The sequence below is a fragment of the Pipistrellus kuhlii genome, unplaced genomic scaffold (genome assembly GCF_014108245.1).
Source record: "Pipistrellus kuhlii isolate mPipKuh1 unplaced genomic scaffold, mPipKuh1.p scaffold_m20_p_33, whole genome shotgun sequence".
Lineage (NCBI taxonomy): Eukaryota > Metazoa > Chordata > Mammalia > Chiroptera > Vespertilionidae > Pipistrellus > Pipistrellus kuhlii.
In genome coordinates this window covers 3,966,994-3,989,807 of record NW_023425533.1, presented here as the reverse complement: position 1 = coordinate 3,989,807, position 22,814 = coordinate 3,966,994, and the positions used below count along the sequence as shown (strand labels likewise).

The window sequence follows — 22,814 nt, the reverse complement described above, 5'->3', positions numbered from 1 at the left end:
TGATGATTGGGTCAGTATACTAGAACACAGGGGGAGTTTCAGTTTATTAACTTAATGAAAATAAATGGTTAAAAATAAAAATTTCAAGTGAAAAGATATATCAGGTTTATAAAAACATTAAAACTCATCTGGCAACTCTTTTTTATAAGAATATCATTTCAGCCTTCACTGTGAATCCATATCTGAGCAATTTTATCATTGCAATTCACTCCACTTTGCAATATGTTTGAGAGTTAGAACATTTTTGTTACAATGTTTGTTAAGAATAGTGAACAGTATTTCCCACAGGTTTTATGGTCCCCTTGTAAGTTTAAAAACAAGCAACAGTCATAGTCTCTTTCCAATCTCCCAGATTCTTCTAGTGGGGGGTAGTATAAATGAAACAATGTGTATGAACAATTTTAAAGCTGTTTTCAGAGAGTGTATTTTCAAAAGCACATCACTCTTGTCATCATTCCACAGTTCCTAAGATTAATACATGTGAAAAATAAAAAACCATTTCTCTCCTGAAAAATTTAATAGTTCATTAAAAACATTCATTACTCTCTTATTGTTCTGATAATCCAACTCTATATCTTCTGATATCTGTACAGAGGTGTCTGAATGACCAATTATCTCAGAATTGCTTATAACCCAGATATACAGACTCCCACATTATTATAGTAATTTTCTCCTATAAATTGTACAATTTGGTAAAATGATCTTAATTTCTCTGTTCTCATAAGCACTCATCTTTACCTGAGAAACACCTCTAGGTAAATATGGCCATACTTAAACGTCAAAGGGGGCTTTGTTACCAGGGTAATTCCTCATCTCTGAATCTGTTCCAAATACAAGTTCCATTTCCTTTTATGTAAGAGTACTGTTTCTAAAATACTTAGTATACTTTTGTATCTGACATAACCCCGCCTTTCCCAGCATGTATTATTCTATTTCAATTAAGATAGCAAAAATGAGCTTGCCTTCCCAACTTAATTGACACATGCTCCTAACTTTTTCTCCTATGTATTATTTATTGCATATATACAAGGTGTTATTCCTATTTTTCTTTATTTTTGGCCCCAACTAAGACTTTTCCCTTACTCAGATTTCTTGGTTCCTTTGCATGCCTTATATTATTCTGCTTGTGTTCCACCTAAGCTCTTTCTGAAGAGTGGAAGCTAAATTCACTAAATATCCTATCTCTTGTTTTTCTACACTAGGGCAAAAAAGAATTTTTGGAGGAGCAAATTGATATGCATTTTTATGGGAGATTGGTTGCTCATGGTTAACTGGTTATAATAATGAAAAAGTTTATTAAAATAAGTGAAAGCAAAGTGATATATTCCACTATAGTATGAGGTTTCTGTCCCAAATTTTGTTTGACTTAGGCAGTCTGATTGCCAAGGTTTGCTGATATCTAAGGAGTAGAAAAAGAGGAAATATACAAAGTATTTTTATTATACTGGGAATATTGGCATTGACCGTGATATAGCTAAAGATCAGCTCATGGAAATTTCCTATCCAAAATAAAGCCCATCTTGTTGCTGCAAGCTTCCCTGGGGTCACTTGTCCTGACCCCAAATTCTATTCAACTACCTAATTACATTCCACCGCTTTATATAATCATGTTCCCAGAGGCCAATTTTAGTAGGCTGCAGCTAGTTCGTCCCCTTATTTGGATCAAAATATTTTCTGTTCTCCTTTCATCTATAGACAAATGAAAAAGAATAAGTGGATTGGATTGGGGTGGCATAATTAATACTGTATAGTTGAAATTATTTATTTTATAGAATACTGTCTACGCTTAAAAATCCTAACTATCACACTATATAATGGTTGTCAAGCATTCTATGACCATAAATATAAATGACAAACATTTTGAAATGTAGCTATTGCTACCATAGTTACTGAACAATTTTCCTATTTAGCATTCAGGTAGCTTAGAAAAAATGTAATTATGTTTGCTAGAAATGTACTAGAGGTTTTACACTCATACATAATCAACCCTGCAACTTCCTGCAAATGTATCAGATGACAGAGCCTTACTCCCACAGCAAGGTTGGAACAAGTTGTTCAAATACAGTTTCACAGCATATTGTGAACAAAACTAATTCATCTGTAAGTATACAACCACCTGTCCAGACTCAAAATCATCCTCTTCTTCAGGATAAAGTAGTTTAGAGAGGGCTTGCAGAGCTGAAACTGAAGAAATAGTTTCAGTTTCCATATTTTCTGATTCCATAGTTTCCGTTTCCATATTTTCAGTTTCTACATATTCAGGTTCCATATTGTCCAATTCCATATTCTGAAGAAGAAAATAATCAGAAAGTGGTATTTTAGTGTTCTATTTTATTTAAGACACTAGAGGCCCAGTGCACAAAATTCTTGCAGGGATGGGGTTGTTCCTCAGCCCAATTTGTGCCCTCTCTCAATCCATGACCCCATGGATAGGGTCCCTAGGCCTGGTCTCCTTCCCCTGGCTGCTGGCAGCTGGCCCTGCCTCCACCACTGCCACTGCTCTGGCCCTGCCTCCACCACTGCCACTGCATGCCATCTGTGCTGTGCTGCCCCTCCCCTCCTACACCACCACCAGTTGCCTCCCTCTGTGAGCAACAGGCCTGGGGTGCGATCCCTTGGCTGGCCTGGGTCTCCCTCTGTTGGCTGGCCCCGCACACCTGCAACAGCGTCAATGGCCAGTGGTCTGGGCATCCCTCTGTGGGTGGATAGATCAGAAGCCTCGCCCACCCACCAGCAGCACCAGCTGGGTAGCCTGGGCCTCCCTCTTTGGGGTGATCCATATGCAGGGCTGCACAATAGATCACCCAGCAGAGGGAGGCCCTGTCCACCTTGCTTGGGCCACACAGAAGGTGGCTTGGCCTCCCTCTTTGGGGTGATCATGGAGGCCCCTCACCCCCATCGATCACCCTGCTGGACAGTGGTCTGGGCCTACCTCTAAGGGGCAATCAATCATAAAGTCCCTCCATTATTCACCCCAGATAGGGTAGCCTGAGCCGCCTCCTGTGGGGCAGTCATGGGGTGAAGGCAGGGCCACCCAACCAATTGCATCTCACCTGCCTTGGCTGGCCTGGAGCCAGTGTGTGTCATAGCATAGTCATCCAGAAGGTTGTCCAGAGAGTCATTCTGCTGTTTGGTCATTAAGTAGATTTGCATATTATGCTTTTACTAGAGGCCCAGTGCATGAAAACTCATGCACTGGTGGGGGGGGGGGGCCCTTCAACCCGGCCTGCCCCCTCTCACAGTCTGGGAGACCTCAGTGGTGGGAGGTGACTCAGTGATCAGGGGAAGGCTGCACCCCCATCACACTCTACTGCTGTCACTGCTGGTAGCGCAAGCCTCAGCCAGCCCTGGTTACCTGAGCCTCAGCCAGCCCTGGGCATCTGGGAAGCCACCATCCGAAGCTTTCCTGCATCTCAGGCTGGCCCTAGGTGGCTGGGGGGCTAAGGAGATTGGGCACTGCCATCTTGTGGCTGTGAGCACTGTCATCTTTGAGGGTGGGACAGTCAATTAGCATATTCCCTCTTTATTGGCTGTGGGAGCCACCATCTTTTGTGATGGTGTGAGGGTCAATTAGCATATTCCCTCTTTATTATATAGGATGATTATTATAGCTTTTTTGTTTGTTTGTTTCTTACTGTCACATCCTCCTTCTTTCCCTGGATCACTCCATTATTTCTTATTCTTCCTTGAAAATCCTTGTAAATCCATTCAGACCAGGGGTGACAAGTAAAACTTTACTGAAACTTCATGCTCAGTTTAACAAGCATTTATTGAGCACTAGTAAAGTGGTTCTCTGGTTTTAGTGTGCTTAAGAATTATTTGCGGAAGTGATGTCAGAGGAATGGCGATGAAAGGGCAGGTCTATCCTCTCCCCCTAACATTTCAACAAAACAACCACCTATAATTCAGCAAAGAAGTGCCTGCTCAACACAGATGCACTCTTGAGAGACCTATACACCGGAACAACTAAGATGGGCTCCTTGGAATAAGTGGGGAGGCAAGAGAAGGGAGGGAAGCCAAACACCACAGCTATAGCACAGCAGCACAGCTGGGAACTGGAAGCAGCAGTCGCAAACATTTTCCTCAGCTGGTCTGGACCAACATAGCTAACCTAACAAGTGGCTGACTGTTGGAATAGCCACTGGACTGGTGTCATTGTGTGGTCGCACACACAAACAGTAAGAGAGAATGTCTGAATCTTGGGGGCATGTTGTGAATGGGATCTGAGTTGCATGCTTAAGCTATGAGAGTCAGCAGACTCCCTCCCTATAGAGTCCCTCCCCACTGAGGGGCCTGACTTCGGCTTTCAGGCAAACAAAGTAGATAGCAGAGCCCTGCCACAGATTAGATTCCCAGGTCTCACTTCCTGTTGCCCTTGGATTGTTTCCAGGAGTATATTGTCTGTAGGCCAAGAGCTGTTGAAGTAGAAACACAGTTTCCCTCTGTGACTGAACCCCAGGAGGAGGGGTGCTTGGGCTAGACCCTTGGAAGTCAGGGACTGTCCTTACTGTGAGGGAAAAACAAACCTCACCCCCAAACAGCAGACAATACAGCCCTACAGAAGCCACAGAGGCTCAAAACTGTGAGGCCACAGAGGGGTTAAAAGAAAAAAAGAAAAAAAAAAAATCTTGCAATTCAGCGCCATCTACTGGAACAGAGTAGAAATATCTACTCAGAGATAAATGGGAAAACAAAGAACAAAATCCATGAACAATCACAACGATGACCAGAAAGAAAATGAAAAATCTGTAACAAATGGAATTATGCAAGCTAAATGACAGAGATTTCAAGATTGCAGTTCCGAAAATACTCGATGAGATGCAAGAAAATACTGACAGGTAATTCAGCACACTCAGAAAACAAATCAATGAACAAAATTAGTATTTCTCAAAAGAAATTGACATTTTAACAATCAAGCAGAAATCCTGGAAATGAAGCAGGCAATTAAAGAAATTCAGAGTGAACTGATGAACATAGAAAACAGAACCAACCAGTTAGAGCAAAGAACTAGTGATATTGAAGACAGGAAACAAGAAATGATGCAGAGGGAAGAAGAGAAAAACCTGAGAATAAATAAATATGAAATAGCCATAAGAGACCTCTCTGATTTCATTAAAAAAATAACATCAGAATCATAGGCATAGTGGAGGAGGAAGAGAAAGAGTATGGAATGGAGAGTCTATTAAAACAAATAGTGTATGAGAACTCCCCAAATCTATCTAAAGAATTAGCTCCTCAAATCCAAAAAGCAAACAAAACACCTAGTTACCTCAATCCAAAGAGGCCCTCTCCAAAGCACTTGGTAATGAAGCTGTCAAAAATTAGTGACAAAGAAAAAATCCTCAAAGCATCCAGGGAAAAGAAGAAAGTGACCAACAAAGGAAAACCCATCATAATTTCACCCGATTTTTCAGCAGAAACTCTACAAGCAGGAAGAGAGTGGAACCAAATATTCAAATTCCTGAAAGGGGGAAATTATCAGCCACTCATATTATATCCAGCAAAATTATCCTTTAAATATGAAGGAGAAATAAGAACATTCCCAGACATACAGAAACTGAGGGATTTTATTACTAGAAAACCTCCATTGCAGGAAATACTCAAAGGAGTTATTTTACCTGAAATGAAGAACATAAGGTCATAATACTATCAAAAGGATTGCTAAAAACTTGCAGCATAAACAGGGATAATTTTTGACAATAAAAACATACAAGGGGAAGAGGGACAGGTATGGATAGGCAAAGGATGAAGATCAGATGTATTCAATAGGCGGGGGGGAACTATGGTATATATGCAACTTCACTTTTTATAAAACTAATAGCAATCATGCACAGAAAATCCCCAAATAAGATATATGGTTAAAAAAAAAATAGGAAACAGCCTAACCAGTGGTCAAGGACAACAGGGGGGTGGGGGCATGCGTGGGGAGGGGTTTGAGATAGGAATAGGGGGATGAGGACAAATATGTGATACCTTAATCAATAAAAATAATTTTAAAAAGAGGAAACAGAGGAAAGATGTATGGAATACTACCAAACAAAAACAACAGATAGAAGCATAAAGGAAGAGAACCAATGGAGGCACAGAATTACCAGAAAACAAAAGATAAAATGGCTATAGAAAATTCTCATACATCAATAATTACCGTAAATGTAAATGGTCTAGATTCACCAGTAAAGAGACACAGAGTAGCAGAGTGGATAAAAAACAAAAAACAAAACAAACAAACAAAAAAAAACTTAACCATTACTGCCTACAAGGGACCCATCTAAACAGCAGAGACAAAGGTATATTCAACGTAAAAGGGTGGAAAATGGTTCTCCAAGCAAATAACATTCCCAAAAAAGCAAGTGTAGCCATACTTATATCTGATAAAAATAAATCTCAAGGTAACAAGAGCCAAAGACAGGCACTTCATAATGACAAAGGGAACAGTACATCAAGAAAACATAACACTTCTTAATATATATGTGCCCAACCAGAGAACACCGAAATACATTAAACAGCTACTCACAGAACTAAGTAGAGAAACAGTTCAAAACACAATTATGGTTGGAGACCTTAATACTCTATTGACAGCTCTAGATAAATCAACCAAACAAAAAGTCAATAAAGAACTAGCAACCTTAAATGAAACACTAAACTAAATAGATATAATCAACATTTACAGAACATTTCATCCCAGAACATCAGACTATACATTCTTCTCCAGTGCACATGGAACATTCTCAAAAATATACCATATGTTGGATTATAAGAAGAAGCATCAACAAATCTAAAAAGATTGCAATTATTCCAAGTATATTTTATGACTACGATGCCATGAAATTATAAATCAACTTTTAAAAAGGAAGTAAAAAATTTAAAAACTACAAATGCATGGAGATTAAACAGCATATTCCTAAAAATTCCTGGGTCAAAGGAGAAATAAAAGATGAGATCAAAAGATATATAGAGGCAAATGAGAATGATAACATATAAAAACCTCTGGGATGCAGCGAAAACTGTAATAGGAGGGAAGTTTATATCATTACAGGCCTATCTCAATAAACAAGAGAAATTCCAAGTAAACAATCTAGTATCACACCTAAAAAGACTAGAGAAAGAAGAACAAAAGCAACCCAAAGTTAGCAGAAGAAAGGAAATAACAAAAATCAGAGCAGAATTAAATGAAATAGAGAGCAAAAAGACTGTAGAAAAAATTAATAAAACCAAGAGCTATTTCTTTGAAAAGATTACTACAATTGACCGAATCCTGGCTAGACTCACTAATGAAAAAAAGCAAAAAGACCCATATAAACAAAATCAGAAATGAGAGAGGAGAAATCACCACAGACATCACATATATACAAAGGATCATACGAGAATATTATGAAAGCCTTTATGCCATCAGATTCAATAATCTAGAATAAATGGCTAGGTTCCTAGAAATATATAACCTTCCTATGCCGAACCTGGTTTGGCTCAGTGGTAGAGCATCGGTCTGCAGACTGAAAGGTCCCAGGTTCGATTCTGGTCAAGAGCATGTATATTGGTTGTGGGCACATCCTTGGTAGGGGCTGTGCAGGACGCAGCTGGTCGATGTTTCTCTCTCATCGATGTTTCAAACTCTCTGTCCCTCTACCTTCCTCTCTGTAAAAATATCAATATATATTTAGAAATATATATATATTTAGAAATATATATATATATATATTTATTTATATTTCTAAATATAAATAATATATATTTAGAAATATATATATATATTTATATTTCTAAATATAAATAATATATATTTAGAAATATATATATATATAAAACCTTACTAGACAAAATTATGAATATATATATATATATATATAACCTTACTAGACAAAATTATGAAGAATTGGAAAATTTAAATAGACAGATCAGCAGTGAACAAATTGAAACAACCATCAAAAACCTCCCAAAAAACAAAAGTCCAGGACCAGATGGCTTCACAAATGAATTCTACCAAATATTCAAGGAAGAATTAAAGCCTATTCTTTGCAAAGTCTTCCAAAAAATTGAAGAGGCAATAATTCCTAACACAGAGGCCAATATAATCCTAATACCAAAACCTAGCAAAGGTAACACAAAAAAATAAAACTACAAACCAATATTCCTAATAAATACAGATGCAAAAATCCTAATGAAAATACTATTGATAGCTAATCAAATACAACAGTACATCCAAAAAACAATATATCATGATTAAGTGGAATTCATTCCAGGGGCACAAGGATAGTTCAACATTAGCAAATCAATCAAGTAATACATCACATTAACAAAAGAAAGGATAAAAATCATATGATCTTTTCAAATAGGAATAGAAGGGAAGTACCTCAACTTAGTAAAGGCCATATATGATAAACCCTCAGCCAATATCATACTCAACAATGAAAAACTGAAAGCTTTTCCTTTCCCCTAAGATCAGGAACAAGACAAGGATGTCCACTCTCACCGCTCTTATTCAACACTAGAGGCCCAGTGTAGGAATTCATGCAGGGGTGGGATCCAACCAGCCTGGCCCCAATCTGGACAGATTGGGGCTGGGCCTGTCAGGAGGAGGAGATGATGGTGAGAGGTTGGCCAGCTATCACACCCCAAAAGGGCCAATCAGATCCAGGCCAGCTGGGGGAAGGAGCCGCTGGAGATTGGCCCGCAGGCTCTGCCGCCCATTGGGGTCGAGGGGCCAATTGGGGTTGAGAGGCCAATTGGGGGTGTGGCTGGCCATGGGGAGGGGCTGTGGGCAGTGGGTTGGCTGGCTCCATCCCCGAATGGGATGGGGGGCTGCTGATTTGGGGGCCAGTGGCCTGGGGGAGGGGCTGCGGGTGGTTGGCTGGCCAACCCTGCCTCTGATGGGATGGAGAGCTGATCTGGGGTGGGACCAAGTGGGGGGAGGGACTGCAGGAGCTTGGCTGGCCAGTCCCACTCCCTACTGGGATGGGAGGTGCGATCAAGGGTGGGGAGAGCAGGGGGAGGGGCTGCAGGCCTATTGTGGTAGGGCAGGCTGATTGGGGGCAAGGCTGGCCAGGGGGAAGGGAGGGGATGGTTGGCCAATAGCCAGCTCTTAATCAGAGTGGGAGAGTCTGATCAAGGGCAGACCAGCAGGTGGGAGGGCCATGAGTATGGCCAGCTGGTCCCACCCCCTGATTGGCTGGTTCACTGGCCAGGATGGGCATCAAAACAACCAGTCATTATTGTCTTTATGGCCATTATGATCACTGCCCCGCCCCAGCCCACCCAATGGCTACAAACTCCTTTTATTTATTTATTTTTCCAATTTTTGTTATTGATTAAGGTATTACATGTATCCATATCTTCCCATTGCCCCCCACCCCCACCCCACTCCTATACTTGTCCTCATCCCCCAGTGTCTTGCATCCATTGGTTATGCTTATATGCATGCATACAAGTCCTTTGGTTGATCTCTTCAGTCACTGGCTTTTTTTATATATAGATAGTCTGGGAGTACTAGAAAGAGAAAGAAATAAAAAGAATCCAAATAGGGAAGGAAGAAGTCAAACTGTCACTTTTTGTGGATGACATGATGCTGTATATAAAAAACCCTAAAGACTCAAAAAAAAAAAAAAAAAGAAAAGAAAGAAAGAAAGAAAGAAAGAAAGAAAGAAAGAAAGAAAGAAAGAAAGAAAGGAAGGATGGAAGGAAGGAAGGAAGGAAGGAAGGAAGGAAGGAAGGAAGGAAGGAAGGAAGGGAAGGGAAAAGAAAAGAAAAGAAAAGAAAAGAAAAGAAAAGAAAAGAAAAGAAAAGAAAAGAAAAGAAAAGAAAAGAAAAGAAAAGAAAAGAAAAGAAAAGAAAAGAAGAGAAAAGAAAAGAAAAGAAAACTACTGGAAACAATAAACAAATACAGTCAAGTTGCAGGATATAGAATAAATGTACAAAAATCCATTGCCTTCCTATATACCAACAAAACTTCAGAAAAAGAAATGGAGAAAACAATTCCCTTTGCAATCGAATAAAAGAATAAAATACCTACGACTAAACTTAACAAAGAATGGGAAAGACCTATATACTGAAAATTACAAAGCATTAAAAGATTGAAAAAGATGTAACAAAATGGAAAACTATCTCGTGTTTATAGATTGGAAGAATCAACATAGTCAAAATGGCCATTTTACCCAAAGCAATATACAGATTTAGTGTAATCCCCATCAAAATTCCAATGTCAGTTTTAAAATAAATAGAACAAGAAATCATCAGATTTGTATGGAACCACAAAAGACCCAGAATAGCCAAAGCAATCCTGAGAAAAAGAACAAGGCTGGAGGTATCACACTACCTGACTTCAAAATATACTACAGAGCTATGATAATCAAAACAGCATGGTATTGGCAGAGAAACAGATACACAGATCAATGAAACAGAATAGAGAGCCCAGCTATAAAACCACACATATATGGACAGATGATTTTCCACAAAGGAGCCAGAAATGCACATTGGAGTAAAGATAGTCTCTTCAATAAATGGTGCTTGGAAAACTGGAAAACCACATGCAAATGAATAAAACTGGATTGCAGTTTGTACCCAGGCACAAAAATTAATTCAAAATGGATCAAAGACTTAGACATAAGATCCGAAACTATAAGTTATATAGAAAAAAATATAGGTACCAAACTTATAGACCTGAGTCGAAGAGAATATTTTATGAACTTGACCCCAAAGGCAAAGGAGGTAAAGGCAAAAATAAATGAATGGAACTATCTCAAATTGAAGAGCTTCTGCACAGCAAAAGAAATTGACAACAAAACAAACAGGCAGCCAACCAGATGGGAGATGATATTTGCAAACAGTAGCTACGACAAAGGTTTAATTTCCCAAATATATAAGAAACTCATAAAACTCAACACCAAACAAATAAAAAATCCAATCAAAAATTGGCAGAGGACCTGAAAATACACCATACTACCATACTACCCAAAAAACACATTCCTGGGTATATACCAAAAAAACTGGAAATCATTTATACGCAAAGATATATACACCCCTATGCTCATTGCAGCATTATTCATGGTGGTCCTGCAATAGAGGATTGGATAAAGAAGATGTACAGTATATATACACAATGGAGTAGTACACAACCATAAGAAAGGCTGAAATAGCATCATTTACAACAACATGGATGGGCCTTGAGAACATTATGCTAAGTGAAATAAGTCAAATAGAGAAAGCTAAGAACTATATGATTTAACTCATATGTGAAATATAAAATGGGAACTTATGTACTCAAACAGCAGTGTGGTGGTTGCCAGAGGGAGGGGGTTGGGGAAGAAAAGGTGACAGGAGAAGATTTGACTAATATGAGATGACAGGAGAAGGCTTGACTTTGGGTGGTGAGCACATGGTCCTATACACAGATTTTGTAAATTAGTAATTCACACATGAAACCTATATGTTCATGTAGGCTAATGTCACCCAATATATTTAAAAAAAAAAAAAAAGAATTACTTGTGGAGTTGGTTAAAAACAAAAACAAAAACAAAAACAGAATTTTTAGTCCTACCTCCAGACAAAGTGAAGTCAGTGTCATATAGAATGTATGTCATTATTTAGAAATATAGTTGTATAAGCTATCTTTTTATCTGTCTCATGTATGCTGTCTAGGCTGTATATTTCACTTAGAGAACTGAAAATAATGTTTTCCACTGGGTATGACTTAAGGAAATTATTTCAAACTTTTAACTCAGATAGTCCTATACTTTCTACTTTAATTTTTAATTAACTGCATATTATACCTAGCATTATATTGCCATTGGAAAATTCAATGGGGTTGTCCAGTGACTTTAGTAAAAGTTTACACAAAATAGTTTTTCTGATTATAATAATGATACTGTCTATTGTAAAATTTTTAGGAAATAATACATTAAAAGTTTAAGTAAGTAAATCACAAATACCTATAATCCTACAAACCAGACATCAGTCTCCTAAATAATCTCTATAGTTATGTTTACAGTAGGATGTTAGGATCTTTAAAAATCTTGGAAGTGTCAGACTTTAATGACTAACCTGAATAAACACTGTAGAATTAGAGAGAAACCAAGATGGTGGCATAGGTAACTGCCTAACTGCAGCCTCACACAGCAATTTCAAAAAATACAACTAAAATATAAAGTGGACATTATCCAGAACTACAGGAAAGTTGACTGACTGGAAATTCTACAATTAGAAAGAAAGAGAAAACCAGAAGGAAAATCAGAGGAGCTGTAAAAGCCTAAGATACAGAGACACGGTGTGCTCGTGGGGAGAGAACAGAGCCAGAGAGGAGGGGCGGCTGAGTGCCTGGCTGGCGTTCCCTAGCAGGAAGGAGATAAAAGCTCCCGACTGTGCTGAACCCCGGTTCCGACTGCACTGAACTGCAGTTCTGGGCGAGACCCAGAGGCTCATACCTAGGAAATCTGGGCTGTAAGGCAGAAACTCAGGGGAGCGGCGAAAGGCAGAGCCCTGGAGTTCTGCACATTGGGCACAGAGGACGGACTGTTGATTGTGCTGCTGGATTGCCCTAGCAGGAAGGAGACAAAAGCTCCAGAATGTGCTGAGCCCCAGTTCCAACTGAACCCTAGTTCTAGGCCAGACCCTGGGGACCCAGGCCCATACAGAGGGAATCTGGGCTGTAAGGCAGAAACTTAGGGGAGCGGAGAAAGGCAGAGTCCCAGAGTTTCGCACATTGTGCGCAGAGGATGGACTGTTGACTGTGCTGCTGGATTGCCCTAGCGGGAAGGAGACATAAGCCCCAGACTGCTCTTAACCCTGCTTCCAACCCTACTTCCAACTGCACTGAACCCCAGTTCCGGGCTCATTGGGGGAGAGACTAGACTGTCTGGTAGCAGGCGAAACTCTAGGGCACCTTTCTCTCAGAGGTGCTTGCAGCGAGTACTGAAGGACACTGAGGAACACTGAGACTCAGGAACCTCATAGGGTGGGGCTGACAGAAATCCAAGGCTGTAGGCTCCACCCTGAAACTCTGCCCCATCCAAGCTGAGCACAGAGGCTTTTGCAATTTTCCAAGTCTAGTCGAATAAGGCTGTCTCCTGGCATAGACACAGCTGATCCTCACAACCAATTGGCCTAGAGGTCAGTTCCTCCCAGTGATACCAACAACAAGGAAGACTTAATAACTACAAAAGGCTGTACACACAGTCCACAAAGGGGTGCACCAAGAGTGTCCACCTCAGATAACTGGGAGGCTGACCCACTGAACCATATAGGACACCTTAACACACAAAGCCACCCTACCAACTCAGGGAAGCAGCGAAAATGCTGAGAGAAGGAAACAGAACACAGACGAAAGTAATGGAGGACAACAAGTGACTGGATATAGAGTTCAAAACCACAATTATGAAGTTTTTCAAGAATTTCCTAGAAAAGGCTGATAAAATAAACGAGACCTATGAGGATATGAAAAGGGATCAACTAGAAATAAAGAATACATTGTCTGAAATAAAAAATATTATACAGAGTCCTAAAAACAGAATGGAAGATTGCAAGAATCAAGTCAAAGATTTGGAACACAAAGAACCAGAGTACACTCCACTGCAGAAGCAAGAAGACAAGAGAATCCAGAAAGTTGAAGATAGTGTAAGAAATCTCCGGGACAACTTCAAGTGAACCAACATCAGAATTATGGGGGTCCCAGAAGAAGAGAGAGAGCAAGATACCAAAAACATACTGAAATAAATTGTGACAGAAAACTTCCCCCACCTGGTGAAAGAAATAGACTTACAAGTTCAGGAAGCACACAGAACCCTGAACAAAAGGAATCCAAAGAGGACCACTCCAAGACACCACAAAGGAGTGCACCAAGAGTGTCCACCTCAGACACATCATAATTAAAATTCCAAGAGCAAAAGACAATGAGAGAATATTAAAAGCAGCAAGAGAAAAGCAGGTAGTTACCTATAAAGGAATACCCATACGATTGTCAGCTGATTTCTCAACAGAAACCATGCAGGCCAGATGGGAATGGCAAGAAATATTCAGGGTGATGAATAACAAGAACCTACAGCCAAAAATACTCTACCCAGAAAAGCTATCATTCAGAATCGAAGGCCAGATAAAGAGCTTTACAAATAATAATAAAAAAAAAGCTAAAGGAGTTCATCACCGCCAAACCAGAATTATATGAATTGCTGAAGGGGGTTCTTTAGGAAGAGGAAGAAAATAAAGATAAAAATTATGAACAACAAATATGTAACTATCAACAAGTGAATCTAAAAACCAAGGGAATTAAAAAACCTGATGAACAATATTAACTGTTGAATATAATAGAATCAGAGGTATGGAAGGGGAGTGAACTGACTATTCTCTCGGGGAAAGGGAGTGGGGAGTGCAGGAGGAGACTGAATATAAACTGTGCACCTATGGATGAGGACAATTGGGTGTGTGGAAAGGGCAGAGGGTGGGATGGGAACCTGGTGGAGGGAACAATGGAGAGAAAAAATATGAGGAACATTTGTAATAATATGAACAACAAAGATTTATTTTTTAAAAAGACTGTAGCCAAAACCGGTTTGGCTCAGTGGATAGAGCGTAGGTCTGCGGACTGAAAGGTCCCAGGTTCGATTCCAGTCAAGGGCAAGGGGGTGTGAAAGAGGCAGCTGGTTGATGATTCTCTCTCATCGATGTTTCTAGCTCTCTATCCCTCTCTCTTCCTCTCTGTAAAAAAATCAATAAAATATATTTTAAAATTTTTAAAAAAATTTAAAAAAGACTGTAGAATTAGTCATATTATTAGTGATTTAGGCATAAATACAATAGTAATCTTTTCTATACTTCTGCTATATTTTAAACATTATTTTATTAAAATTAATTCACAGAAAACATTACTTTAGTGCTCTTACTAAATTACCAACTGAAATATTTGCATTGTGCCTAGAATAGGAATACAAAAGGGATTTACGAATGTGTACCTGTTAAAATCAATGTTCATGAGAATGATGTTTTCAAACCTTTTGTCTTATTATTTTTAACATTATTTTAATTTTATTTTTTAAATAGAAAACTGATTTTAATGATTACAGGAGATGTAAAGGATATGAAACAAGTGTTAAATTACCCTGTATATCCAGCATAGAGACAGTATCTCATAGTGGTTAAAAGTAAGGGCTCTGCAGTCATGCTGCCTATACTTGTTATCTATCATTTACTTTCTAACTGTGGCTTTTGGCATATCATTTAAACTCTCAGTACCTCATTTTCCTTATCTTTAAAATGAGAGTAATAATAATGATACCTCATTAGTTTGTTACAAGAATTAAGTAGCTTACTACATATAAAAGAGCTTGGAACAGTGCCTGGCACTTATTAAGCACTCAACATATGTTAGCTATTAATGGTCCTTTAAATGTTTCTAGGCATGAATATCACTTCTAATAACAAAAATGTTGAATAAGTTACTAATAAAGCTTATTACATTGGAAACTGATTAATTTGGAAAAGATAGAATAACAGGTGATAAAACTACTTTCTGCAACAGTATGGTCTGGTAGTCTGCTATAGAAATGAATAATTGACACAAATTAAAGGAAGAGGCTCCTGTTTATATTTTAAAAGCCCTAGTTGATTATTTGTTCATTAAATATTTACTTAACATTAAAAGCAAAAAGTTTGAAATATTTTCTACCTTTGACAATGAAAGGGGAAAATTGATCCAATATCAAATGCAATAATATAATTAGTATTTTGAGTTGAGATTGTACAGTGAGACTTTAAAAAACAAATATAGCAGAAATTGTTCCGTTATTTCAATATTACTTATCCTATAAAATTGTTGTGATGCCATTTTCTACAATATATGTGAGCTTGCTAAATTGTGAATAGTTATGTAAAAATATCATTATTGTGTGGCACATGGTGCCAGCACCCACAGACACTTGATGATGAGGCTTGTGAGAGCTCAATAGTGGGCTGGTGGAGGGAAATAAACTGACACCAGTAGAGCTAACCTGGAAGAAGGGTATTCAGAATTCCCAAACATAGTGTCCGAGATAGCAACCAGAACTGCTATTCATGCATCCTCATCTGTTAGGCAAGAACATGGCCAGGGAGTGTTATGGGATGTGAGCAGTGTTACACAGTAAGAAAATTGAATAGTAGAAGTGTAAGGGAGACCCACTTAGGGTTTATTAGGATCCTGGCCCATAGGTGGGGGTATAGGAGGCAGGGTCCAGTCCTTGAGGACTGGGGGAGTTGGCAGCTAGATGAGGGTTTAGAATAGAATAATGCTCAAAGTCACAGTTGGAAAAGAGAAAACTAACCAGGCACTGCACCAGAGGCTTTCTCTGTCACAGTACAGGTAATAAAAAAAAGCCTGTACTTCAGTGGACACACTGGATACTGGATTTAGGGAAAGCAGGTTAATTCTAAATCCCTGCTCTGAAAGGAGCTCTGGCCTCTCATTTGTGAAAGGCAGAGCAGCACGGGCAGTGGGAAGCTACACCTGTAGGCTAAATGTCTTCAATAACTAGAGCTGGCATGTAGTCAAGAGTCAATGAATACTGAATTAAACATGATTTAATTCATACAAATGTTATATTAAAAAGTTATATACATTGGAAGGTTATATACATTGATGTAAATTATGCTATCAATGCTCAAAATATATTGGAATTGTCTTTAGATGTACCACCAAAAAAATGGGTATCACTCAGTCTGATTACAAATCAGATTTGTCTCCAAGTAATTTCTAGATACATCTATATATCACATCTAATTTCAAAATATGAAAATTTTTGCTATGAGGATATTCAAAAGCATGTGCTACAGGCCCCAAGGCAATTCTAAAAGAGTAGTTTCCAAAGTAGTTTGAGCAATAACAAGAGCATTGGAATAAGTGGATAGCTTTCCAAAGTGACTGCTTCGAAGGTGATGCCCCTTGTTGGGATGTATATGTTTGAGTGTATTTGTTAAACAAGTCATTCACAATAATTTATAGTAACACGCTATGTATCTGAAGCATATTATAAATTGGACTTCTTCAAATCCAAGTTATGCTGGCATAAAATAACATAGATTCATACTAAGCTAAATTGGAGTAAAAGTATAATTGGCACTTTAGCAAAAAAAACTTGTATTAAGTCAACTGTAATAATAATCTGTAATCACAAAATAATAAATTATGACATTTGTTGATATTGTATTTTGATAAACAAAACTCATCAATATTTTGTCAATAACTAAATACTTCTAAAAATTAAAAGAGAAAAATAATGTGAATTTAAAAAAATATTCTAAATTAAATGGAAATAAAGATTGTATGACAAACCTAGAGCCAACATCATACTGAATGGGTAAAAACTAGAATCATTTCCCCTAAGAACATGAACAAGACAGGCATGCCCACTTTCACCACTCCTCTTAGATATAGTACTGGAAGTGCTAGCCATAGCAATCAGACAAGAAGAAGAAGTAAAAGGCATCCAAATTGGAAAAGAAGAAGTAAAACTGTCACTATTCATAGATTACATGATTATATACACTGAAAACCTAAACACTCAATCAAAAAAACAATAGATTTAATAAATAAATTCAACAATGTAGCAAGATACAAAATTAACACCCATAAATCTATGGCTTTTTTATACACCAATAATGAATTTACAGGAAGAGAAACAATAAAAACACTCCCATTTTCCATTGTACAAAAAAAAAAATAAGATACTTAGGAATAAACTTAAGTAAGGAGGTAAAAGATTTGTACTCAGAAAACTACAGGATATTAAAAAAAAAAGAGAGAGAGAGGGAGAGATAAAGAAAGACAAACAAATGGAAGAATATACCATGTTCATGGATAGGTAGAATCAACATCATTAAAATATCCATACTACCCAAAGTAATCTATAGATTTAATAGATTCCCCATTAAAATATCAAAGGCATATTTCACAGACCTAGAAAAAAAAAACTCTCCAAAAGTTCATATGGAATAAAAAAAAAAAAAAAAGACCCCCAAATAGCCACAGCAATCTTGAGAAAGAAGAACAAAGTTGGACGGATCACAATAATAGGTATCAAACTATATTACAAAGCCACTGTTCTCAAAACTGCCTGGGACTGGCATAAGAACAGACATATAGACCAATGGAACAGAACAGAGAACCCAGAAATCAACCCAAGCCATTATGCTCAATTAATATTTGACAAAGGAGACAAGAGCATACAATGGAGTCAAGATAGTCTCTTCAATAAATGGTTTAGGGAAAATTGGACAGATACATGCAAAAAAAAAAAAAAAAAATGAAACTGGACCACAAACTTACACCATACACCATACACAAAAATAAACTCAAAGTGGGCGAAGAAGTTAAAAGTAAGGTGGGAAACCATAAAAATCTTAGCAGAATCCATAGCAGCAAAATATCAGACATATGTCATACTAATATCTTTACTGATATAGCTCCTAGGGCAATGGTAACTAAGGAGAAAAGAAACAAATGGGACTACATCAAAATAAAAAACTTCTGCACAGCAAAAGAAACCATCAACAAAACAACAAGAAATCCCACTGCATGGGAGAACGTATTTGCTAATGTTATATCCAACAAGGGTTAAATCTCCAACATTTATAGGGAACTTAACAAAAGGAAGATAAACAATCCAATCAAAAAATGGGCAAAGAACCTAAATAGTCACTTTTCAAAAGTGGACATTTAGAAAGCCAAGAGACATATGAAAACTTGCTCAAAGTCACTAATCATCCAAGAGATGCAAATCAAAACCACAATGAGATACCATCTCCCACCTGTCACAATGGCCAACATCAACAAATCAACAAACAACAAGTGTCGGCGAGGTTGCGGAGAAAAAGGAACCCTCGTGCACTGCTGGAGGGAATGCAGACTGGTGCAGCCACTGTGGAGAACAGTATGGAGTTTCCTCGAAATATTAAAAATGGAACTCCCATTTGACCCAGTAATCCCACTAATGGGAATATATCTGTCCAATTTTTTTGCATGTATCTGTCCAATTGATTCCAAGAAATCAGAAACACCAATCAGAAAGGACATAGGCACCTCTATGTTCCTAGCAGCACAATTTACAATAGCCAAGATTTGGAAACAGCCTAAATGCCCATCAGCAGATGAGTGGATTAAAAAAAAAAAAAAAAAAAAAAAAAAAAAAACCTAAAAAACAAACAAACACAACAACAGTGGTATATCTACACAATGGAATACTATGCTGCTGTTAAAAGGAAGGAACTTCTATCATTTGCAACAGCATGGATGGACCTGGAGAGTATTATGCTAAGCAAAATAAGTCAGTAAGAGAAATATAAATATCACATAATCTCACTCATTTGTGGAATACAATGAACTACATAAGCTGATTTTTAAAAAAATAGATCCAGAGATAGAGAAGTATCTAGCAGACCTTCAAACTTCAGAGGGAAGGTAGAAGAGGGTGGGGGTGGGGAGTAAGAGATCAACCAATAGACTTGTATGCGTGCATACTAGTATAAGTATAACTAATATGCTCAGACACTAAAGGGGTGGGGATATATGCTGGGGGGTAGGGTGGTCAATGGGGGGAAAAGGATACATATGTAACACTATATGTAATATTTTAAACAATAAAGAATAAAAAAGTAAATATTGTACCAGCTTTTGTAGAAGCTTAATAGATTATGAATAATTTACTAACATTTATTAAAAATATGTTAAAGTTCATTTGATGCAAACAGATAACATTGGAAAAAACTAAAGCAATATGCCTTTTTATTAACTAGGCAGTGTTATTTGTAGGGCTATCTGTTATTTGTAAATTTGATACACATTAAGTTCATCTTGAGCCTGGAAATCAAAGCCCTTCATGATTTTCTGCCCTTCTCTTCTATTATAATTCTCTTACACGTAATCTGTATTCTGTTAAAAACTGAACTGCTTATTAAATATACCCTATAATCTTCTGCTCTTGTACCTTAAAATACGTTTTTCCTTTTTCCTAGACTACTCAGGTACTATAGTGTAGGGATAAAAATGTGTTCTAAAGCCACAAAGCTTATGTTTGGGAATCTGGCATTGCCGTTGAAATAGTCTAAGAATAAATTTAAGAAAAACTTAAGTAGGCGTTTCATTGAAAACAAAGTATATTGTTAAACATTTTATTTGAGATTTGGTTATTAATAAAATACATTTCTAATCCTTTTATTTTTATTCTCTCACTCTCCTTCGCTAGGCCAATTCATGGCAGCATATTTTAAACAAAATCTTTGATTTTCCCACACCAACCTGAGCCCTTATGGCCTTCATGGATAGAGGTATGATTGGGGTCCTCTCTTTGTACCAGTCACAATGAACTAAAGAGAAAACCAGATCATTACCAAAACTTAGTGGCTAAACAAGATCAACCAGGATAGCTCCAGACGCATGATATTGAAGCAATATCAATAACCTGCTTGTGAGGGCTGGGGTCTTGTTTCCAATTTATTTGACTCCATTCAAATTGTCAATAGGGGTGGCTTTTTGTACTTGAACTAATTGGAGAGAAGTCTAGATAAAATTAGTGAAAACTGATTTTTAGACTATTCAGAAAGTAATGTTATTTTATTAATTTAACTCTGTATAGTAAATAAAATCAGAATAACAAAGAATCACCAATTAGTATTCTTTGGGAACTTGTTTAATAGGTAAACCCATACCCCTTCATAAAATACTATTTATAGCTGAATGATTTCAAAGTAGTCAAAATCCATTTATTCTCCTAAAAAAATTTGGCATTCCTTTTGCAACTTTATATCCATAATGCCTTATTTAGCAATACCTGTATTAAAATTCTTCTGAAAATGCAAAAGTAAACAATCTCTGCCTATGTCTGAATTAAATTATAATGTATGGGCTAATTGTTTCCCCCTTTTTTACATTTTTTTTGACAACTATACACATCAATAATTCCATGCTCATTAAAAATAATTCATTTTGACTTTATTTTTACAAAACCAAGAATGATTTCTTTTTTTAGGTCTCTAACTTTCACTGCCACCCAATGATGTACCAAGTCATGAAGAACTATGGGAACTTAACATAGTTGCATTGCAAATTTAAAATATATTTAATGGAAGATGATTTTTTTTGAAAGTATATGGAATTTTTCACAAACTTAAACCAATGAGCCTCTTTTAACTTAACATTTCCCATCTATTTATTCTTTATTTTCGCTAAACTTAACACACTTGTCAGTAACTTTTTCCTGTCTTTCTGTCTCATTCTCATACTCTACCTCTATCTAAAAAAAAAGAAGTGAGACAGATAATTTACCTTCAGTACTTTGAAAAATTTCCCTCAAGTCAATGGCCCTGTTTTCTTCGTTTGTTTAGGAAAAAGTCTCTGTCCTGAATCCTTTTCACAACAGAAAACTCTTAGGAGAAATGACCCTTACCTCTGATCAAATACCGTTCTCTCCCCTCACTCAAATTTCATTTTTTGATAGATTTTCTCACCTGATGACAGCGACGTATTTTCCCAATTATCCCTTGTTGAGTAGCAGGTTTGGTAGGTACAGATTGTCTTTATATGCTACGCTCCAGTCCACTAAGCGTGGACTGACAGTTTCTCACTCTTCAGAGGATCTTATCTGACCAACGTCCGTTGGAGCCCTCAGGCCGGCACAGGACATTATCCAAGTAACAAGTAGTATAGGCCTTTTTTTTTTTTTCTTTTTTCTTTTTCAGTCTGAACAGCGTTATGCCCCCTAAAAAATATACCCTAACCAAAGCGTGCTGGTCCAGGATAAATCACGTTTATCCGTGTAAAACAAGGTACAGTGGCTACTTTCACTTGAAGCACCCAAATTTACCCACAAGGAAAGGTAGTTTTCACTCTCAAATTCGTATTAATAATCATTGGAGTGTAAGAGTGGAGTGAAAGCCGTTGGGCAACCTACACTTGTTCATTTTGGCTTTCTGACATTCGATCGGCACCCATCCTCTGTATGATAAAACTTTAAATCGAACCATGATCAAGTGAGTTTTGTTAAAGCTTCTTGCTTAGAGTGTCTTGGGCAGGGGAATTTGGATTCTTTTCTATCTGTGACTTGTGAGGGTTTTTTTATTATTATTATTTCTTAGCGTTGTAAGTATCTAGAGTCCTCTCTATTTTCTCTGATAGCTACGGAATCTGAGGATCCCTTATCTCCCCCACGTAATGTACGGGTTCCTCACCTGGGTCAGTTTTCCGGTCGCTGGCTAGGCTCAGAAAATCGCTCTGTGTACCTCTGTTGCCTGGGTAACAACTTTGTTCCCACCCCCCTTTCCACCCCTCACCTCCGGGTTCCCGCTTGACTTTCCTGACCAATCATAGAAGAATCTACTTAGAACCAATACCAAAAACAACCAATCCGAGCGCGCGCCAGTCAGGTTCAATGGCTGCTCTCTCCACTTAACTAGGTCCAGGAGTTAGCCCCTGTCCTGTCAGCTTCGCGCCAGCGGGAGTTTGTGCACTGCACGGTCTGGCTCTTTCCTGCCCAAGTAGGTCCCAGCCCGCCTCTCTGTCGGTTTCCTAGTTACTTTGGGGCCCTGATAGTGATGGGCAGCCGCGCTAGCCATTAACTTTGCGGGGTTTTCGTTTGTCCTGGTCAGCCTGCTGCAGGCTCGCTCGTCATTAAGCTTTCCCCTTACATGAATTCCAGATCTGACAATTCCGGAGCGGTGGGAGCGGAAGTGTGGGCTCAGTGGTGCGGGGATTGAAGGTTTTGTTGCCGCCTATACGCGCTTCCCACGCCCTCTCCCTGTCTGAAGACGGAGTTGAGTTCTATCCAGGCTCATCGTTCTGCACTTAGAGCGGGATCGCGCTTTTTTCCCAG

At 38.1% G+C, this 22,814-nt stretch overlaps 1 protein-coding gene across 1 annotated transcript in view; it reads right to left on the bottom strand.

The window, feature by feature from the left end:
* The window catches only part of DNAAF6 (dynein axonemal assembly factor 6), a 79,196-nt gene extending 56,951 nt beyond the window's left edge, over positions 1–22,245 (bottom strand). The window contains exons 1-2 of the mRNA XM_036460755.2: positions 22,174–22,245; positions 2,117–2,287 (exon numbers count right to left, since the gene is read on the bottom strand). Of these exons, the coding sequence (XP_036316648.1) occupies positions 2,117–2,284 (168 nt within the window). The 5' untranslated portion in view covers positions 2,285–2,287; positions 22,174–22,245. The remainder of the gene's footprint in view (positions 1–2,116; positions 2,288–22,173) is intronic.
* Between the last annotated feature and the right edge of the window lie 569 nt (positions 22,246–22,814).